A 23139-nucleotide genomic window follows, 5' to 3' on the forward strand; every position below is an offset into this window, starting at 1 on the left:
GAGGAAAGATTTAAGAGAGAGAAACAAGGTCGTACTCTATAACTCAGTGACTAAAAATAAGGGACTGGATGGGACAAACACCTGCTCCTTTTATTTCTAACAAAGCATAAAAACTTTAATACTAGCCATGAAGTGGCTCTCCACAGAATTGAACAGCCCAGTCCCTAATTAGGATCAAGAACATCGGCACAGGACTCTTAAACCCAAGCTGTTCTATGAATATCCACTTCAGGTTTTTATCAAATCAGCTTCAATTAACTTCTCCCTGCCCCCACCCCCCCACCCCACCCCAAACTGAAGAACTGGAAAAAAAGTATCCAAAGCCTCAAAAACATAATGGGAGAAAAAAAATCCAGCCCTACTTCACATCAGTAACGAATATTTTGAAAATCCCTTCACTAGTATGTAGCAAATAACTTTTTCCAGATACTTATTTATATATTGTAAGGCTCAAAGCCAAACTCAATGAGGCAATGAGATTAGGTATCGTAAGATGTTGAATCTCAATTTACACAGACATAAAATAACTTGCATTTTTCTCTCCATCAGCTCTAAGAAGTTACAGTATTTTTCTATCAATGTTTAAGGAAGTGAGAATTAAGATGAGCCTTACTTAAGAGCTTTACTTGAGATTCCCATGTTAACACTTTCAGCACAAAGCAAAGGAAAAATATGTAGCAGACAAAGTCAATGGAATGGTAATCTTGCTTTATAAGTACACATTTAAGTACATAGACAAAGTTTTGAGCAATTACGGCATAAAGATACAAAAGAGTAGAAAAAGGATTTGATTTAGATGCCTTATTCTCTTGGGGGCAGACCTAAAAGACTTTCAGAAGCTGCCTTTATTGAAAAAGAACATATTACACGCCTAGTTTTGTAAACCTTTCCAACGACTGCTTGTCTAGAATACGGTCAGCCAGGATATGGCCCCTGGATAATTCAGGCTTGTAAAATGCCTTCTGACCTCCCTAGTGTCTGTTTGGCCTTTTCCACTGATGAAAGAAACCGAACTTTATTTTATTTCCACTCTTCAAGATGTGCATTCGTAAACTGAGTATTTTTTTGAGTGCAATTCTCACGTAAGTGTAGGTGGTATAAACTTAGAATCTCACACAACTTTACTTTTTCCTCACTTAAGAAACCAGAACCTAATTTAAAACTGCTGGATCATAGAAACATCTGTTCATCTTTGAAGCTACCAGTATATGAAATATTTCAAATAGCAACACAAACAACAAAAAGCAAAACATCACGTTCCCACAGACTACAACTTCAACATTTCTTCTGATTTTTGTCTCCTCATTGATAGGCAGAGAGGCCAGCAAACATTTAGCATACCTGCTCCAACTTCGTTTTCTTCTTCTTCAATGTTGTTTTTGATACTGTCGTACTCCTCGTCAATTGCCTGGTTGCCACGCATTTGAGACAGAATTCTCCGTGCTCTCTGAGTCTGGCCTTTCTGAATGAGCCAGCGGGGGCTTTCAGGAAGAAACAGGAATCCAAGAAACTGTATAACTGCTGGAACAGCTGACAGGCCCAGCATGTACCTGGGAATAAGTAAATAAAATAAATAAATAAATATCTAATATTTGCCTGCAAAAACATGCTATGAGAAGACTCAGCTACAGCTACTCAAGCTGTAATTTACAAATCAAACCCTCCTCCCCTCGTATTCTTTATCACCAGAAGTTAAGCAGGCAAGAATCATGTTCTGCAAGTATTTTAGAAAACAGGACCCTTGCTTGCAATTCCTGGAAATCTCAAGGACATGTTGACTATTCTGCCACCACTGACCCTACAGCAATGAGTCCCAAGGACACTAAGTCAGACTAAATAAAAACCCTGAAACATTCCAGTAGTTTGGAAACTGATAATCCCTTCAGTGAAGATATAAAAAAAGAATGAACAGAAAAAGCAAGCAAAGGCACAGAGAACGAATGGGTACTGCTGATGGCAAAAATGAGACCAAAATCCTGCTAATTTGTTTCACAGACATAAAACAAACAAACAAACAAACACCACCAAAAAAACAGCCAATGAAAAATGCTTCATTTGGTCAGTAATATGTATACACAGACACACATGACCAAGTAATATGCCTCTTGTGTAAGGAGATGCCTGTTTTACTTTTGAAAATTTCTGGCTATAAGCAGAAACACTGGAAATGTTCATTTCACCAGCACGGCAATTTACACCAGATCTTTTAGAGAGTCTGCTCTTAAATCTTCAGCCAGCTGCAGTGTTAGGTTTGAAACCAAAAACGCATTTTAGATGCCGGGGGGGGGGGGTACTATATACAGCACTAAGACTAGTTCTCTACTCAACAGAGAAGTACCACTGGCCAGAGAGTTATGCTTCCAGGGATCAGCACTGACACCTGTGACAACACCCACAGATTCCAGGATTCACTCCAGCTAAAGTGGAGGGAAAAGACTGTGGAAGACATGAATACCACCAACTTTCATGGGTGGTTCTGGTCTATACACTTCACATTTTTATATTCTTTCCATAAAACACTAAGAAGAATAACAAGAATTGCAGAACAATGTATAATTTTGTTCTGCTTTTTACATCTGACCTTTTCCCATTTGCGCTTCACTGAGATTTTTTTTCACTTCCATTAAAGACTTTAAACGGTGCTTGTGTCACCTGTACATTACTGCAGCTATCATGGGTTTCACATTAGTGGTTATAATCATTAAAACACCTCCAGAAACCAGCCTTCAGACTGAATACTGAGGTAGTCTGTAGTCATAAACAGGTTCACACCCTGACACGAGTCAGGAGACTAAGGCGATTTGCTGATCTCCAGCTCCTCTCTTCATACCCCAGGATGCATGCTTTCACAGACGATTTGGCAGTCTCTAACCTGGATGTTTTTATAAAGCATGCTATGAAATGAGATTGCTAATAGAGTAGGAAAGAGCACAACCATTAACGGAAACCTTGTTTCAGGGCAATGAACCAAATGTATTTGTCAAGTCCAAATGCATTTTGGATGAAAATTAAAATGGAAAAATTACTTTCTTAGAGGCATTTGTAGATTTAACGAACGAAAACATGAGCAATACCACAGGGCAGAAAACTGGAGAATGGGGAAAAGAACACCCAAAGAGGATGGCCATCCTGGGACAATGTGCATGCAGGCCAGTCTTCCCATTACCAAGCTGAGCCCTCAAGTTCTTCCAAAAACGAGCAAAAATTTCCAAAGGTCATACAAGTAAGTCTTGGTCTAGAAAGAAATTTGTGAGAAGTCTCTTATTTTCTAACACTTTAAGAATTAAGCTCTTCATCAGTTAAAAAAAAGAAAAACAGATGGAAGAAAAATTCAAAACATACAGCTTGTGGAAGAATTATTAGTTGAGTAGTCTTCAGCCAACTATCTAACAAGCGTCACTAATTCATTAATGTTCTCATTCTTCATTCACTAATGTTCTCATTCATTAATGTCCTCATTTCTTCTCATGCTCTTCCTTCTCCACAAACATTTTGGTAGCTGTATACAGAATCACTTTTACACATACACCATTGAAGCTCACCAAATTGTATATTCAATATCTGCATTAGAGTGATATTTAGAAAGCCTTTTCTATTTCAAATTAAGAGTAGAATAAAAACACAATCGCTGTATTCTGTCAAACTACAAGCAAAAGGATCTTTTAAGGCATCTAAATAAACATTTAGTCCTTTATGCTCATATTACCTAACTTTTGCTCCTCCAAAGCCCTTCAGTCCCTCAAATGCAGCAGAGCCTCCAGAACTAAGCAACTGGGTACCTGCAATCATCTTCAAAGGCAAATCAATTGACACTCCTAAAAGCTCGATCCAGCCTGTTAAGGCTACCAGTTGGACTCTATTGGATTGTTTATCACAGGCAAGATAAAAAAGAAATGTACAGAAAGTGCTCGCTCACTGAAGTCAGTTTCCAATCAACATGTTTCTGGCCAAAGTTGAATACAAGGAGCAGGAGAGAAGGAAAATGTTCGGTTAAGAGCATACATCCATTGCAAGTTCAAGAGTTGTTGCAATTTCCAGATCAAGCAACTTTGATATAACCAATTTAGAGTAAAAGCGGGCAATTTTGGACATTTCATGCAGTGAGCCAGCTTTCAGAAATCTAATATAGTTCTTTCCTATACAGAGTACAAGACTTTGCATTTGAAGCCAGATGTCTAGCAGACCTGAAAAAATCCAGCATGAAATTTAATAAGTCTGCTGTAACATTTCTCCTTCTCAGACATACTGCTGCAATACTATTAAGATGGCATTAGCTGGGTTTATAAAGCTAACCTGACATGAGTCAGGTTAAATATTTGTTTTCTTAGGTTTATTTTTAATTTAATATCCAGCATTTCCAAGAACAAGCAGAGCTGAGAAAAAGTAAAGTTCCTTATTGTTTTTTGTAGCACTCCAATACTTAGCCGTTCAGTCACTAAGAGCTACAATAATTTCCGTAAGTTTCCTTCTTCTATGTGATGACTCAGGAGTGAACATCTGTGATTTCTCTCCATGTGTTTGCTGGCCACTCTTTCCAGGTGACAGACCATCTGTACTCTTCCCTGCTCAGTCTTAGGTTGCCATAAACTAGCTGAGGACAGACAAGTACACAATCCCCAATGAACAGCTCCAGCATCGCAGCTGAGAATCCTTGGATACCTCATCACTAGCATAGCCTCAGTTTCTGCCCAATGCATCGTCAACAGTTCACTTCACTTTGCTCCACTCAATCCAGCAGAACAGTACTTGGCCTGTACATAAAACATAGCATTACTGCATCAGCAAAAATTATCCAGCATGAGCCAGCAGGCTGCAAGAAACAATTACTCCTCACTATTCACCACACCACGCTGAATCTGGAATACTGGGACCACCAACATAAGAGAGAGCTACAAACCAGGAACAGCAATGGAAAAAATAAGACAGTTGTGCAGCTGGGGTGTATGACATAAAAGAAGAGGCTGAGAGAACTGGGTTTGTGCTGCCCAGGAAAGAGATGATCAAGAGGAGATCTGATTGCATCTTTCACAACTGAAAAGGAGCTCATAGAGAAGACGGAGACAGACTCTTCTCAGATGTACACTGTGAAAGGACAAGAGTCAATAGCCACAAGTTGCAACAAGGAAAATTCAGATCAAAGATGAGGGAAAACGATTCTTCACAGTAAGAGTGACTGAACATCTGAACAAGTTGTCTTGAGAACTGGAAATGCCCATACTTGGAGATTTTCAAAAGTCAGCATCTCACACAGCTCTGATCAAACACCCAGCCTCCTAGTCTTACTCAATCCACAGGTTCTAGATTTTACTTTTACTTTTTACTTTTTCACTTTTTTCAGTTTAGATGGGTTAAAAGGCCTGAATTATACCAGAGTAATTTATTTTTTTGTTCCAAACAAAAGAATAACTTATACCAATGCAGAAGTTCTCAGAAGAGTTGTGCAGCATTTCAGTGAGTGGGGACCTCATTCCTATTTAAGGTATAGTGGCATATCAAAACATCAGTGTTTTACAAAAAGATGAAATCTACATTTGACAATGATTATTGCTTTCCACCTAATCTTCCACTTTAGCTAAATATATTTACAAATTAACATATCAAAAGACGGTAACTTGTGTGTGTGTAACAAACTGGAATGATATTGTTCACTTAAATAATCATTTGCATACAAGTGTACTTGTCAATCCTATGTCACTGCTTGATTTGAAAACTGATACATCCTATACCACAATGCTAGCTCTTTGATCTTTTCCAAAGAAGCCTAGAAGTCTGCTTTTGAGGTGCAAAAATACAAACTAGGGAATATCTTAGTTTATCAGAACAATTAAACAAAACCCACAGCTCCGTAAGATCAATACTTGTCAGATACTTTGTTAGCTTGTATTTTTCTTCCAATACGCTAATATTTACTGAAACACACATTACAAACACATCCTGACCTCCTATGTGTCAGTCCACTAATGGGGAAAAACACACCCAGATTTACATCCAGATTTACATCCAGAAAAGCTTCCCCCAGCTGAACCCCTAACAAAATCAGCATGAAGTGACTTTTTCTTAAGGTCAAAATGTGCCATCTTTTTAGAAAAGAGGCAAAGGAAACAATCACATGGGCAAAAAGTAAAAACCTGAAACTTCTTGAATCTTCAGACATACACAAATTAAACCATAGATTAAATAAGAAGACTCATTAAGAAGAAGACATTAACTTTTTGTTTTAATGCATATTTCTTTATATACTATAAAAAGATCAGCTTCCAGGTTCTTCTATGTACGAAGTCTAAATTAATTGTTCTTAACTTCAACCTCAAATGTCAGTGCACCTAGAAATCCTTTTTCAGCTCCATTAGAAGCCAGAGAACGCAATAACATTTATGTTGCAAGTTTTTCGGGTGGGGGGAGGATCCTTCAAATTAGGATTTTCAAATAGCAAAATGATTCCAGGCTGTTGCAACAGAAATCAAAGGTCCTACAACAATATGCGTCCCTTTCCCAAGAGTGTTTCAAGAGAAAAGCACACATAATTAACTACAAGTTTCCAAAAGTTGGAATGTGTAGTATAAGTCCTTCCTCCTACACACTCCTGTTAATTACTTTTTCAAGTAAGCACTGCAAGTAAAATACTGAGCCACTGCAATTTCTCATCTCTCTCAAATGACACACCACCATACAGAAGGTAGGTATAAGGCTGCAGTCCAGAAACACTTACTGATATCTACAGGAAGAACAAAATATCCAGAAGGTAGAGTAAGAGAGATTCATATTATTTTATAACCTAAACTTTTAACTATAAAGTTATGCTGCAGTGTACTTCAATTCTGATTGGATTACTACTGCTCAGATTAAAAATATTCGAAATACACCTCTATTTTGCGCATACAGCATCATACTTACTGGAAATTTGCCTTTTGAAAAATCAGCATGTATTTATTCTAAATGCAAAAGGCAAGCTACTTTCATAAACATCATGACAATCATTCAAGCTTGTTGATGCATATTTATTGCTCATCCATTTTAAAGCTTAGTAAAGTCAAAGAAACTAAGCATACTGTGAATATTAAGCCTAAGTGCAAGCAGTATGGATATCATTTAGCAAGAGTTAATTATTGAAGTTCCATTTCAGTATATCGTTTTACCACTCTATATGTAAACTCTATTTTACGAACAAGAATTATAATAGCTGTCAACCAAATCACAACCACGCCACTTTTGCTTTTAGCAAGGAAGAGTCACAAACCTCCATCCGTCCTTTGCGAGGTAGCTGAAGATTCCATCGACGACGCTTGCAAAAAACTGCCCTCCGGTGATGAACAGAGTGTTAATGGTGACTAATCTGCCTCTTAAGTGCGGTGGAGCAACTTCTGCAATGTACACTGGCACAGTCATAGATGCTACACCTACAAGAATAAATTAAATTACAGTTATAAAATCAAAAGAGATACTACATCCCTTTTTCATAATAAAATATTATACCATTTAAATGGAACAAGCTGGAAGAATTTGATTTCCAGGTTCCAAAAGATGAAAAGAAAGAAAATACACATAACAAGCTCCAGAAGAATATCCAGAGCAAATGGGTACACACACTGCTTATTAGCGGCTGTATTGCAAGTTCAAGGTTTGATGTAATGATAAAGGAATAACTCACATTGCATGTATACTAAGATTAAATAAAAAGCATCAATATATTTATAGTTTTGAAACAAAGAGATACTACAATCCAAGTAAGCATACGTAAGTCAAACTGACTAACTGAAGATCCCAAGTGTTCACAGCTCTGAGAACTTTAGCATGGTTTCCACCTCCAAGAAAAAGCAAGGCCAAGCATTATTATTCTCATTATTATTATTATTGTGTAATTTCATCACTGTTATATAGAATGCATTGATTCTTGACCTTCTTGATTGTTTCTTGACTTGGTTTCAAAGCATTCCATATGCAGTGCTAAAAACTCTACCGCCATAAGGAACCAAGGACTGAAGCTAAAGCACAGGTGCCTTTCATTTTGTATTAACACTGGTAGTATTTCCTATAAATTATGCAATGGCTCTAAATGAGCCATTTGTGCAAAAGACAGACATGCTCATGTGGAACACACACAGGAGCACACACACACAAACCATAAAAACAGGAGTTCAACGGCGTATTAAGAGCAGAGCTGGGTGCGGTACGTGCTTTGGTGGTCCAAATTAGGTCCATCCCGATTTCCTTAAGAGAACCAACATTGACAACCAAAAGCCATTCTTTTTTGTAGTTAAAACTGGAAGTACATTGGTGGTGCGCACACAAAAACACGTTTCAACTGAAGCCAGCTGAGATACAACTTGAGCACAGTGAGCACGGCCAAGCAGCAGCAGAGACATCACATCTACCAGCCTGGGGCTGCTCCAGCACATCCGCACCGACAGCCCCATGCCAGCACAGGCCAGTGCCACACCCCCAGCAAGAAACGGGGTCACCTAAAGGCGTGCAGGCCATTCCTGAAGCACAGCCACGGTTCCTGGCTCATGTCACAGCAGAAAGGCTTCGTCACAAAATGGCGGAGGCTTTGGCCAGCGCCCTGCTGCCTGGCTGACTCACCGAACTACGAGCACAAAATCATCTTTAGCAACAAGGTTAGCCTGACAGAACTGCTGGGAGCCTCCAAAAGCTCGAGCGAGGAATACAGATTGTTTAATAATAAAATGGCATCAGAAGATCTTTTGTTACAACAGGTAAATGCTCGCAGCAGCCTCTCAGCATGATAACCCAGTTCCCGGCAGAGCCTCCCAGGACGTGCCAATGCCTCCTCCTCCTATTGACTGAGCAGCCCGCATGGAATAAAAAAACCACATAAAAGTGTCAGGAAAAAAAAAACATTAAAAATTCATTCACCTATTTTTCAGAGCCAACCAGAATGCACCACAGAAAAAAGCATTCAAATAGCCCTTTGCGTGTTTGATAGAGAAGCAAATTTTCAAACGCAGTCCACCATTAGGGATATTTCTCTCACATCTTTCACACCAGCGTTTGAACTAATTACAATTAAAGCGACGCAGATAGCGCACATATAAGGGAAAAGCCTTTATGGGAAAGCATAGTAGCACGTCCGCTTTCTGGAAACCAAAGCCACTGAGGACCCGTGCGAGGCAGCAGCTCACGCCGGGCTGGAGAGGAAGGGCCCTATGGCTGCGGCAGCCCTGCTCTGCATGCCTCGGGCATGCCGCCTCACACGCTCGTGCTCGTTCCCCCACAGCCGTGTGGCCATCTTCCCACCGCCGGGACTGGCTCCGCGGGGCCAGGCCCAAAGCCCGGTGTCCCAGTCTCTGTCAGCGACAGGCAGCAGAGGCCTAGGAAAGGCTCAGCAGCAAAATGAGCATCAAGTAATTGCCCTGCTACACCCTAAACAAGCTTCCAATAATCACCAGGTTTGGGAATTTGTGACTCAGTGGACCAGACTGATCTCTGAAGGGTTTTTTTGAGGCCATTCATTTTTTGCTCTCTGCTACTCTATTAAGACCACTCACACTAGCAAGCCATGGTACCTCAAAGATGGAAACGGGGAAAAAAAAAAGTGAAAAAAAAAAAAAAAGAGTCTGCTTGCCAGTGGCTATTTTATCTTTTGGCCCATAAACACCTTCCCTGCTGTTTGCAAGAGTAACATGGAAACGAGAGAAGATGATTGAATGCAGAGCAGCAGGAATGAAATGAGAGACCAAGCCTTCCAACAAGGAGCCCACAGGTATAGAAACAGAACTGGATCTTGCAATAAATATGGAGAAGAAAAATCTGGTTGTGTTTCCATCTTTGAAGGGACACAAAGAAAAAACTGACCTTACATCTTTCTCTTGGAAGCTACTAAAAGTCAGTCCCTAGCATTCAGCTTCCCCCATGCCCTGCAAACACGGATACCATTAAAAGCTTTAGAAAAATAACATATACTCTCAAAGAGGGTATCTTTGAAATAGATAATCATCTAGTGAAGATAATTTGAAAGGTAAAGATGGCAACATCTTTATGTGGATTTTACTGGAAAGCAGTTAGAAAGATGTGCACAACCAAAACCAATATATGCTCTGTAAAAAAGCTACTTTTTCCCCCCATTCAACCCTTAATGAAGGCTGATTTTACACAGTATCTGCAGACAAATCTTGTTTAAAACATGCCAGCCAAATCTGCTTCTCAGGCATTCAAAAAGCAGACCCATGCCATTGACCAGACCAACAGCTATGGGCAACGTTCAGCACACATTATCAGTCCTAGGACACTGCTAGAACCACCGTTAGCCCCAGCTAACACAACATTTGCCATTTACAGGTGAAACTAAAGCCTGCGGCTGTAACATAAGGGTAGCGTGAACGTTACATGTTTGTAAAGTGTCTTGAAGAAGATGCACCATGATGGCAGGAGGTTTACTGTTTCTGCTGTGTTCTTACCACAAAGTTAATGACTACAGGAATTAGCAGAGGAAGGGGAAGCTTGCACACCTCAACAGTCCCATCACAAGCTAGCCAATGATACCAGCTATTCAATTAGCATTAATGCAACAGTTGAAATTATTTATTATAAAACCTGCAATGAACAGCACATGATTTCTTAGGAAAGCCTAAGAACAGAATTGTTTAGACTGACAGGGACATTTGGAGACCATCTAGTCCAACCCCTGTTCAAGCAGGGCCAGCTAGAGCAGGTTGCCCAGGACCATGCTCAGTTAGGTCTTGACCACCTCCACAGGTGGATCTCCAACTAAAATGACTCCGTGATTCTCCGACTTCCATGTCAGCTTTCCCACAAGGAGACTCTCCACAATGCTGCTGTCAAAACCAGCCTTTTTGGCTTTGTACTCAGACCTTACTTCCTCTATTAAGTTTCCCAAAACCTATAGGTTCAAAACATATAAACAGAAACCTCAGTTCAGAAGACAAGTTTATGATGTTATGTATTTCCAGTTACGATTTAGATATCAAAACATATGCTTTGCTACTCTGAGCCTGAAACAGAGTGCAGCAGGAGGTTTCAGGAAACGGGAGGAGGCAATTAGGAAAGCCTCCCCAGTTTGTCTGGCTGCCATCCAGCAAGCGTTCACACACAAAAGTGAAGTTCTTTCTCAAAAAAATCACCAGGAGTAAAAAAGGCCATTCTTAAACAGACCAAATTAAGAAAGAAAATCATACCACTTTAAGGAAATAATGTTTTAGATTCTATAACATTATTTAAATTACAGATTTGCTTTCAATTGCCTTAGAATGCATCAATGTTCTTCAGATTTTCCTCTAATTTCTATTTAAGACACACCAGAACACAGAGTAAGTTCTTGTGAAAAGGCATAGATGGAAGCAAGGCATTAAATGTTAATCAACTACAAAAATCTCTAAAATACATAACCAGTATTCGTTATGTAGTTATTTTAATAGATAGGTATTAAAGAAATTTGAACAAAGAACAGCTTTCCTAGCAAAATAAATATGGCTGCAATGTAATCTTCTCTTAATCTTTCATATGAGAATGCTTTCATTTACACTTAGATGACATATTCTAATATGCTTTCACTGTTAAACTGCTCACACCAAATAAAGGATTCTTGCTGCAGGCAAGTATATTACTACCTAACTAATAAAGCTGATAAGTGACAAGATGTGAGGAAAAGAAAATGAAAACAATTAACTGGAAATCTGTCAGAGAAAGTTTAAGCTCTACATTGTGCACCACAGCTATGAAATCTGAGGAGAGCGGCAAGCCCAATCTTTATCCACTTGAGTAACCAAGGCATTAACCTTCTGCTCTCATTAAACAATATAGTTCGGAAAAAATATAATAGAAGGTTTCTTAAATTTAGACCACAAGATGCATCTAATGATTATACGGGAACCATGAGATGACACGATGGACTAAAATCATCATATTAAATGTTTTTTCACTTCTAAGATCACTTAGGAGACTAATTACTAGAGCTGCTACTATAATCTGCAGACTTACTGTTGGAAAGCAGAGACAAGACAGTGCACAGCTCAGTTTTAAGACAATCAATAAAAAGTAGGTATGAAAAGGCACCTTAGAATCACATTACCATCCAGAAAGGTATTTTCAGTATGAACACGTAAGCATGATAAAGAATTCATTAAGAAGTTCAGGAATGAAGTCAACAAACCTACTGGCAGGAGAGATAAAAAGGTCATGAAGGAGAACTCCTATGATAATTAGGAGAATTAAAAATATATTTTAAGAAATGAGATTAAGGTAGCAAAACAAAAGGACTAAAAAAGGAATCCAAGTTCTTGTTTATAAAAAGCATTTGGGAATAAATACTAGGGAGATGGAATATCTTTAAAGACTTTTTTGCAAGATCAGAGGATATAAAGGTATCCTGTAAAGTCCAGAACTTCCACTACAGCTCCAGTCGTGTGGCTAGCAGACATGAGGGAAGGTGCGTCATAAAAACCTATGAGCAACAAAAGCTGGAGACAGGATATTGAATGAGATGCACTTTTACTCCTAGCATATTAAAAAAAGCTCTAAGGTAGTAGGGATGTAAGTGTCAGTCATTTCACTGCTGTCAACCAACAACCAGCATTAGGAGCAGGAAAAACATTGGGAAGGATTCCTGACAATTTTTTGTTGTTGCTGTTTAGATTACGACCCAAAAGGTTCATGAACACAAGAGACAGGTGGCAAGAACTAGGTAACTTTAAAAAAAAACTCACGCAACCCAATCAGCCTTTCATGCTTAGGAATAAAGAGGACTGATGGTTAACTGGAAGTGCTAAGGAGGCACATCCAGGAGCTGGTGTCTCTTTGCATCATGGTTCTGTCTCTCCTTCCCTCCAGCTCATGTGGACCCTTTGCATCAACACCAGGTGAACCAGGGAATACAACCAGCTAAAAGGATAGCCACCTGCCCGCTAAGGCGTTTGGACCACTTAGCTCCCTTAAACAGTTCACAATGAGATCGAAAGCCTGTACTGGCCCACAGGCAGGACTACGTATGATAACAGAGACTGGCCTGAACTGCCACGGGACTCCAGACTGTCCAGTTGGAAACTAAAATCAGGATGTGAAATAATTACAAAAAAACAAAAAGCAAAGATATCCCTGATCCTACTCCAGAATACAGCAACTGAGCCACTAATCTCTATTAACAACAAAGAACAGTCACAGCTCATTACAGAAATTTGTATTGTTAGGAGTTCCAAATAAAGAGGCAGAAACAGAAGTGACTAAAACATTTCCTTTCACGAGAATACTCATGGGAATGAGGCATTCCTCACTAACATATAAAGCTGTACTGAGAGACTTAACCAAGGTAACAGTTTTGTTTTTTCCCATATCTTAAAATGAACTCGGAAGAACAAATTTTCATTAAAATGTTAAAACTTTAATGCAACCAACTTTAAAGTTCACTTCATTAAGAAGCTGCCCATAGTGGTTTGTACTACTTGTAAGGATTCCAAGAAGCTTTAGCAAGTGATTCCACAGATGGAGGATTTGTGGAGGCAACCTGATGAAGAAGCAAGTTTATGGCAAAGAGAATCAGGAATTAAATATTAATAAACAGCTTAATAGAGGTTGTTATGCTATGAGAAAGTTTGAATATGAATTCAAGGTTTGGTTGTTTTTTTAAAATTAAATAGCAAATTCCAAAGGGGGTAGGGGGAAACTTGCCAAGCTACAGCTGAATACCAGGCTAATGTTTTCTTCTAGCAACTTTGCAGGAAATCTGATAAACTTCTTACATCTTGGATATTGGACACGCAATCTAAATTTAGTGCCTTGAAACACTATTGATCCCAGAAGTACATCAGATTATACAGACAAAGAGACTTTAATCAAGTATTTTCTTTCAGTTGTGTTCCCACAAATTATACTGTAAGGTTTTTACTTTATTTCTGACAAGAACAGCATTCTTGCCAACCGATAATTTTGGAACATTGCTCACATCTGAGTAGAAATATTCAAGAGGATAAGGGCAACACACTGGTTAACTTTTTGAAAGAAGCTACAAGTTCCACGATAATTGTATATTCTTTACTGTCAATCTAAAGAAGAACCCATTTAAGTAGTTTGTGGAGAGAAGAATGTCTATCTTTGACAAAATGGATACACTTTACCTGCAAAGGATATTTATTTTAGAACAGCATTAGCTTTCACAAACACATACAGGAGCTGCATCAACAATCAGCCACCTCTATTCTACAGACAACTCCACAACATATTTTAATTATATGGCTCAATCTAAACAAAAATTAAGCCTTTTCATAGTCTTGTAGAGTCCTTTTCTGTTGTTACAGTTAACACTTCAGTTTTCAGTAATGACAGTCAACCTAAGGGGATATTAGAGTGCCTCATTAAACATGCTAATAGGAAATACTTGAGAAAGCAGTGCATTTGAACACTGTTCTAGTACACTAACCACTTCCCTAGCAGATAAAGCAAAACTCTTCATTGAAACAGCTTGTATTTGAGTGTGAACACCAGGGGAAAGCTCAAGTCCCCTCTAATATCTGGGCTTTCCACCCACTGCACCTATCCAGTAAAGGCATTATCAGCAGTTTATAACTGGTCACTGAAAGTTATTTCAAGGATGACTGGCAGCACACTTTCCATTTCAATCTCTCCCCTACATCAGATTAGTAGAGGTCCATTTCTTAGCAGTGGCACAACTGTACTTGGCTACAGCAGAGCTCTGAAATACATAAGGGCAGTGGGACAAACCACTAGCGCTAAAACCACATTGCTTTGTGAGAACATAAATCACAGTAACGGGCAGACTTAGCTACATCCCCTCTAGAACGGCGGCCCAACGTCAGCAGACTACATTGAAGTCTTGCATTTTATTTGAACACTAATTTATTAAATCAGACAGAGCTAGTTCATCATCGCTGAAGAACCTGTACTGCCGAACATCTAATACATTAAGTAACTGCAGATCTCTATGTCCCTGTCTAGCCATTAGCCCAAACCAGAGTGACTAATATTATAACTAGTGCCAAAAACCTATGTTACTATGTGGCATCCAACTGTGAAGGAGTCCAAGGCCCAGAACAATCTGAAGAAAAATAAATGAAGCTCCTCACTAGTTGATATTGGTTTTCAGTGTTGTGTGTACCAGTAAGGAGCAAGAACACAAAATCCTTCTTCACCTAAAAAAAACCTCAAATTGTGTCCACTAGAAACAACAACTGTCACATTACAAATGCAAACCCCCCAAAAGATAGCGTTAGCCTTTGTGAATTGCATCACATGCAAGAGTAATTTCAAGTTTCAAACTCTCCCTTGATCAAAAGGGATGCAAACCCAGCTCATAAAAAAATTAAGATGCCAACACAGAGTACAATTCCTGTATAATGAAAGTGCTAAGACCTTTCTCTGACATCTCCAGGGCAGTATCTTGCAAGAAGAGCATAAGGAAACCACATATCATAGTAGAGAGAGACATGAATATTCAACAAATTCAGTAATCAAGAAGGGACTATTTATCACAGTACTTATTCTCCTCCACTGAAAGTTTGCAAGCCAAGGAATCCTTCTAATCTGGAACCTGAGCAGTTATGAAATGGGACAAAGTAAGTGAGCCGTGACACTTGAGGCAGGATAGACAAGAACCTACCATGTACAGGCAAGAGTGTGAAAGTTTATTAAAATAAAACCTAGTTTACTCAGTTTATTAAAAGGAAGCTTAGTTTAGCAAAGACTTTTAAAATATACCCAAAATTTGCAGGAATCTCTAATAACACACACACAGTAAATAAAAAAATACTACCCACAGCCAGAAAACTGCAGTCATTCAGTTCTACCAAATAACATCCCAATGCAGAGGGGGATACAAAATGTGCCACAGTCTGTGGATACCAAAAGAGTAAGTAGAAGAGCTGGGGGGGAGGAAAATACTTCTCTGGGAAAATTGTCAAACAGTAGGAACAGAAAGAGAATTTCACATGAAAGCAAAGAGAACTGAGAAAATTTTTAAGGTCAGATGAAAGTAACTATTTCTAAGTGTTAGAACCACTTTAACGGTAGGGTCCTATTCAACCTCAGCCTCAATATTAGTACTACACATAGAACAGCTCATTTTGGGAGGAGAATTTTTAAAACAAATCAGTCTTTCTATCCAAAGTTATTTTAAGATTATTCAAGGTTACGGTAATTCAAAAACATGTCAAGAGAAAATTTATTTTGAGTGGCAAAGTCAGAAGGAGAGAGTGGGATTTAATTAACCAGAGACAAAATAATCAAGCTAAACATCGAGAAAATTTGAAGCAAAGATCTTCACAACTGTCCAAAGCATAAGAGCACGCCTAGCAGATGTCAGATCACAGTTTATGTTTCCCAGCAATCCAGAATTAGTTACCCATATTCAGTCTTTCTTTATGGCCAACATATATTCCTTTTAATCCAGGTTGTGAAACACCCGGCCAGACTCTCCCCACTCGGTTGCCCTAGTTCCTGGGTATCCTACTGAGGGACCTCCTTCTCACAGCGTGCCGCAATGGGAACCTCGGCGTGTAGTTCATGGCTGTAGAGCCCGTTCCAGAAAGCTGGCATGTTTAAAACAAGTTACTCCCTTCGTGCTGCCCAAATCTATCCACAGATCTAGCTTTAAGATTTACCCTGTTTCAGATTACTTCAAAACATTAATCAGAATGATTCCTAAAAGAAATCCAGCTAGAATACAGCATCATAAAAATGTAACAACTGAACTGGTAATTAATTGAGCTAGCTCATCAGTGACAGTTTCTTCAAAATATATAAGCAAAGTAATTGGTTGCTAACCTATCCTACATTTTCAATAAGCAAAAGAGTTAAAAAAAAAATCTTTTGTTGGGTCACCTACACAGCTATCAATTTGTATTTAGCAACTTTCAACACCGAAATGGATTTTTTCCTTTTTCTAAAGTGATCCAGACAGGAGCAGATGAATTATTCCTGAAACAGCATTTTTAGGAAAGCCTAAATAGGAAAAACTCTTTCTCAAACAGTATGTGTGTGTCCACACAGGCATGCAGGGGAAGGAGTATCACTAATTTTCAATATTGAATTTGCTATGGCTCCCTCTACTTGAAAGGTACCAGGAATTGTGAACAAGTGCATTTCTGAACCGTTATAACAATACAAGATTAACAATCATCCCTAAAAGTGACTAAAAGCTACCAAAAGCAAGTAGTAAAAAGTCCTAATTTGTTTTGGTTTTGAATTAATTTTGATCAAGCACTATTTGCAAAGATTCTGTGAACTTACACGCTACAGATCTTTCATTGTGAAAGAGTGAAGCAACAGATTTTTATACTACTCAATGAAACCCTTATTTTTACCATATTGCAAAAGCTTCTCACTTCAGAAAACAAGAGCATTTTATTTTTCTTTCACTTGAAAATTATAAATACAACATAGCAGTTTTCTTTAGGACAGCTTGAGTAAACATGTAAGACAAGCATTACTTAATCTACTTTAAAAGTGAAGCTTTTAGTTGAAATAAATAGTAATTGATACAAGCAGTGCTTTGCTGTAGACATTCTTTAGCACATGCAGACCACACGCTATACGTGCTGCTTGCTTCCCCCCAGGAAGAAGAGGCAGATGAACTTGGCCATGTCCTGAGGCAGCCACAGCCAAAGATAAGGAGTTGCTTCCCCAGCCAGCGGCTCCTCCCCTTCCAGCAGGGCAGCACATCGGGATGCGTAGCTCAGCTACTCTGTTTCTCATTCAAGACTTTTGATCTGGTGGCTGACGTGGACTTGTGCTAAGGCACGAGATCACAGCAAGCACCGAGCAGCTGAGGAGTCGCCATCCAGCTCCTTCTGCTGACTCAGCCAAGCAAACAGCATTTTCCAGCAGGGAAGTATGGTTTTATAATGACCCAGAAAGATTTGGCAGGACTTATCTGCATAACCATCCATATATGCTAGAAAGCCACCATTACAAACACCATGCCATCTTTACATGGTTAAAAAAAAATCCCACACCAAAAAACCCAGAACAACAATCAAACGCTTCAAGGATTTAGCAAAGATTTTCTGTGCAGTGAAATTTTCTTTTCAGAGGACGAGGGTAATGATTTGAAAGCTACACATAAAATGAATACTCCTTTACAACTCTCCACTTTTGTTTATAAACCATTTTTTTCTTTCCTAGTTCTACTACAGTGACGCTTTACCCAACTTAAAATAATTCTAAGAGAAGTGATATCTAAACAAGCATGAACAAGTTCTACAAGTTGAACTACAGCTCAGCTAAAAGCATGCCTTCAACTTACACCCGAAAGCCCTCTTCAACTAAGAAGTAACTTGTTTTTAACAGTGCCTCTTTCTACAAGTGCAATTAATAAAACAGTTAAACCAGTTAACTTCTCTGTAAACTGCTTTAGGTTTCATTGAGTTAACCGAAAGTCCAACAAATGACTCCAAACAGGCAGCTAAAGATGAAGATGAGCAGAAGAATGCATTTTCTTACCTACCACTCACCATTAATTAAAAAAACTAATCTAGAAAGACTAATCTCATTGCAAACTTGGTAGTTTAGACAAAAACTATGGAGTAACATTGAATGTGTTCATTCGCTATTCTGGAAAATAATTCATAAAAATACTGCCTGTCTAGTTTACATTCCCAGTAATTTTGTGCTTGCAATGGGTAAATACATTGCAACCGTCAATGCAGAAAACTATATTTTGATATGAATTACTACATTTAGTTACCCACTTGTGCAAGAAACAGCATGATTTGTAGGAAGACAGGTACCAGTTATATGGTTTTATAACTATTGCTCTGAAAAATAAACAAAAGCCCTGTAAGCCTTTACAGCCTAAGGCCTGATGTTAGAAAATAAGTTTCAATTATATCACTGCAATGCAAGTAACACTCATGACAGTAATGTAACTGTAACTCTCATTATAATGAAAATATACGAGTCACAGTGACTGCTCAGTTTCCTTCTATACTAGAGGTTTCATACACAAACAAGATTGTGTCTACAAACACAAGTGATCCACGTAGAGATAACAAAACACTTTTTTGACCACATGGGAAAATAAATGGTGTCTATATTTGCAGTATTGGAGGCTGGGGGGGTGGTGGTAGTGTAGTACTTCTTCCTCAAGATACCTTCCATGGCATGCATGTTTTGCACGCTAGGAAGAGTAAGGGTGTTCCCAGTGCACACGGGTTAAGTCAACATCTTGCGTCTATAGTCCAAGTGCTGCACATTTCTTTGCTTTATGAGAAGCAGCTCAGCTTAAATGCCTAGCTTCCATGCAACTTCTCCCCATGGTCTGGAGTTTACCTGCTACCACTTCAGTAACAGCTGCTTGGTGCTGGTGAAATGCAACTGTAATAGGAGAACATCCTATGGAGGAATCCCAGATAAGGCGCTCTCAATTAAAATGGTTAAGTCTCAGAAAAGGTTTTGACTATTAGGACAAGGATCTTGCAGTAGACTGTCCTTAGTAGAGGAACAAACAAGGGCTGAACTTCTTCAGGCCATGTAGGTTTACTCCTAGAAATTACTTGAGATAGTCTAGGTGAACAGTCACAACTGCAGGATTCACGGTGTAATACTCAAGCTGTCAAGGGATACAAGGGTACTTTAACCTATTTTGGTGTGTATTTACTTCCATCAGTTGCTTAACTGACAAAAAAAGGAGATGTTACAAGTGAAGAATGAGGCTGCTGCATTTGTGGGGAAAAAAAAAAACAAGACAGTAGCTGTCAAGCACTAAAGGGAAAAAAGGAACAGATCAGCTACTCCATTACCAACATCTAAGGGACAAAAAGCAGAGGAAAGTCTCAGCTAACCAGGAGTGGGTGGATGCTGCAGGTGGGATGAAACTACTTCTAAATTTTATCAGGGAAACAGACTGACAAAGAGCTTCCTAAAAACAAGGCAGCAAGTCTCAAGGCCTCAGGGAAGAGACTGGTGGAAGACAGAGGATCCAGGAAAACCTGGGAGACGCTGCTGTCATGGCTTTCAGCTTTTGACAACTTGCAGTCCTCTAGACACATTGTAATGGACAGCCATCTTCCAAACCACAGAGGTAATTCTGCTAACAGGGTTGCTTTACTCCAACTTTTACTTTGCAGACCTCCTTATTAATAACAGTGCTCAGAGCAAATGGACGTGAGAACCGCAGATCGGAGGAGCACCGCTCCGGAGGTCCCCCCGCAGAGCCGCTCTTTCCTGCCCTGTTCTCGTCCTCCGGGCATGTTAGCAGGGGAGGGTTCAGCAAGAGCTGCAGGTCAGCCTGCAGTGAAGGTTGGGCAACCCTCCTGATGTTCTCAGTAAATCTCCTTAATTGATACAAGACCCTGGTAACTCTAGACAATCTAAAGATTAAAGGGAAATAAAGATGGGTATCTAAAATGCCCTTCTGTAACTCAGAGCACTGCACTGATTCTCTCATCCAGCAGTCTGCTGTGATGCCCCTATCTGATAAGAGAATAGTGAAAACAAGAACTTTTAAGATCCATTAGGAGTTGGCATTTAAAATGGCGTATCTAACAGTCCCATTCTAATAAACATAGAGGCAGCAAATATCCTTGTTAAGATAAAATCTGCTTTTCCTGGGACTTGCACTGCGCAAGTTGCAATAAATCACTCTAAGTCATAAGATGACTAACCAGGCAATGAAATATTCCGTCGTTTCAGTTTGCTGTCCCCCAGCCTCTAAGTGCCCCATCTTTTTTGTACTCTGAGGCACAGCTACTACAGAGAGCCTCCTTCCTGTTAATTTTATTTAACTCCTTCGTATCTGCTCCCACTCAGAAGCGGATTCCATCCTTAAAACTGAAAGATTTACAGTTAAAAATGAAACCACATTTTCTTTTGAAGTGACAAGATATTCTCATCTTGGGTTCAAGTTTTAAGTGAAAAGATTCATGCACAAGCTACCACCAAGAAAAAACAACTAAATCCGGGATCTCTCTGAAATACAAGCTTCGCAAGTTCTGCACTTACAGCATTACTCTACTTTCACAGAGAAAATTTATAAAGAAATTTTCATATTTGAGGATAACTGAAAATCTTAACACCAGAGCAGGGAGGGAGCTCCGAATCCTCATGGCACTCTTTCCAAAGAAACCCTACAAAGTAATTACTGTCTCCCATCTTGCTTTTCCCCATAATCTGGTCACATTTCACCTGATATTTTAATTAAGTTTTCATAAAGCAAGATCTAATTGAAACATCAATTACAGTAAAACCTAGCTACATATAATAGAATTTTCACTCAAAAGTAAAAAGAATTACTTTTATTTACATTTTAAAACCATCTCTGGTCTACATCCTCTTCCTTATTTCCCAAAACAAAAGGTAGGGACTGCTGACAATACTGCAGGAGGGCCGCATCAGGAGGCAGAATTAATTACCCACTGGAGAAGAATCATTAAACTGAGCACTAATAGGGTAACTGTGCGTAGGAAAGAAGCAAGTTGTGATAGCTTCTAATAAAGCACTAGCAACCGGCAACGAAGCACAAAACAGTTCATAGGTGACTGAATTACTCACTAACCACTCCTGCCTGCCCAGTTACTACCAGTTATACTTATAGCAGTAAGAATATAATAAAACTACAGTATTTTCCCTATAAAATTTTATAATCCATTGCAAAGCATACATGTTAATGACAGGTTTATATGTAGATGAGGTTGGGAAGAAGCCTCTGTTCTAGCAGAGTGCTACTCCTCCTGCCACTGAAGACGACCTCCTTAATAGCAGAATCCCCTTCCTTAATACTCATGTCCTACTGCAGTAATATAACAGAAAAACTTCCTGCAGACTGTGTGTCCAATGCAGTGTGTGCTTTCAGCAATTCAAATGTCTGCTGCTCATCATCTTCAGGTGCAGCATGATCCACCTTTCAAATACTGTCAAGCTCATATCCACGTTCATCTGCTCACTCTGAGTTTACCTTGCTCTCCTTTCTTAGTTTAAAGGACTTTTTAATTGCTAAGACGTACAGACCCTTTGAGTAGTGTTTCAATATACCATATCGGAAAACTCGAGCTTAGGTATAAATTACCAAAAGCATTTAGTAGCAAAGTCCTTTAACGAGTCTTGCGCCAACTGTTTGTAAGGAACAGAAAAGGCTCGTGGGAGTAATTGAAGAACAAGCATAGTTAGTGATAGAACATGTCAGATTACATTCTGGAAGTTAAAGTCTACATTACTCCACCGAGATACATCTTAAAAATGCTTTATAGAGTTGGGTTGGTTTTAGGCAATCTTATTTTTCTGTGCAATGACAAGTATGTGACAGTTTGTATATATGTATCTATTAACGCACAGTTTGTGCTTCCAGTTAAGTAGAATTACCTACAGTTACAAAGCCAAGTGGGAATTACGTAACAGCCAGTAATTGTAATTTGTAACAAATAATTTACCAGCATTTCAGTAAGATTTGAACATCAGGCTTTCCTGAGCCCAGGCTTCTCTGATTAGTACCACCAATAGTACTGCCTGTCTAAAGGCCAAACACACAGCAAGGAGGGAATGAGGAGAGAAGAGATCTGACTGTAAAGGAAATTATCCGAGAAACTGAAAATCAGACTGTGAAATCCATTCACAGAAACTGTAGTGTTGAACAGGTTATGACTGATAGAATTAAAGATTATTATTTGTTTTTAATAAGTCCAAGAATGCCTTTCGAAAATGCAAGCAAACATCAGCCCCACCTTACGGGAGGAAAAATGGAGGCATAAAGTACCACGGTCACTTTAAGATCGAGTGGCCAGGAAGTGACAAATGCAAGAATTACAGATTGGTCTTATGTTTACTTAGCAAAAGAGGTGCATCAGACATTTGGGGTCTCATAATGTGCAAGTCAGCCCTTTCAACAGTACAACAGACATTTTCTTACTACAGCATTTAAAGTCAGAAAGCCTTCCAAGTGGCAAAGTGAAACAACCACATGCATGTATTTAACTTATTTTAACATAAGGCTTGTTGTAATTCAGCCTTGAGACTATAAAACTGCATGACACAAAAAAACCTTCATGCTATGGCAAGATGAGTTCAAGGCTACGTGTCTCTAGCTCTTTGTATCAGCATGAAATAATATTTTCTTCTTGCAATAGTGTCCTTGCTATTATTGCTTCTACAGCACACAAACAAACTGTATGGGTTCCAGCTCCTAGGACAGGTAACTCAAGCTGGTATTTGCATTGGCAAAATTTA

The 23139-nt window shown here is 39.0% G+C and overlaps 1 protein-coding gene across 3 annotated transcripts in view; it reads right to left on the reverse strand.

Annotated features, from left to right (window-relative positions):
- The window catches only part of SLC2A13 (solute carrier family 2 member 13), a 167502-nt gene that overhangs the window by 129604 nt on the left and 14759 nt on the right, over window positions 1–23139 (reverse strand). For all 3 annotated transcript variants that reach the window (XM_082308325.1, XM_082308323.1, XM_082308324.1), the window contains exons 2-3: window positions 7238–7397; window positions 1342–1550 (exon numbers count right to left, since the gene is read on the reverse strand). In XM_082308325.1, coding sequence (XP_082164451.1) covers window positions 1342–1550; window positions 7238–7397 — 369 coding nt within the window. The remainder of the gene's footprint in view (window positions 1–1341; window positions 1551–7237; window positions 7398–23139) is intronic.

This window comes from Platalea leucorodia (genome assembly GCF_965183815.1).
Source record: "Platalea leucorodia genome assembly, chromosome: 4".
Classification (NCBI taxonomy): domain Eukaryota; kingdom Metazoa; phylum Chordata; class Aves; order Pelecaniformes; family Threskiornithidae; genus Platalea; species Platalea leucorodia.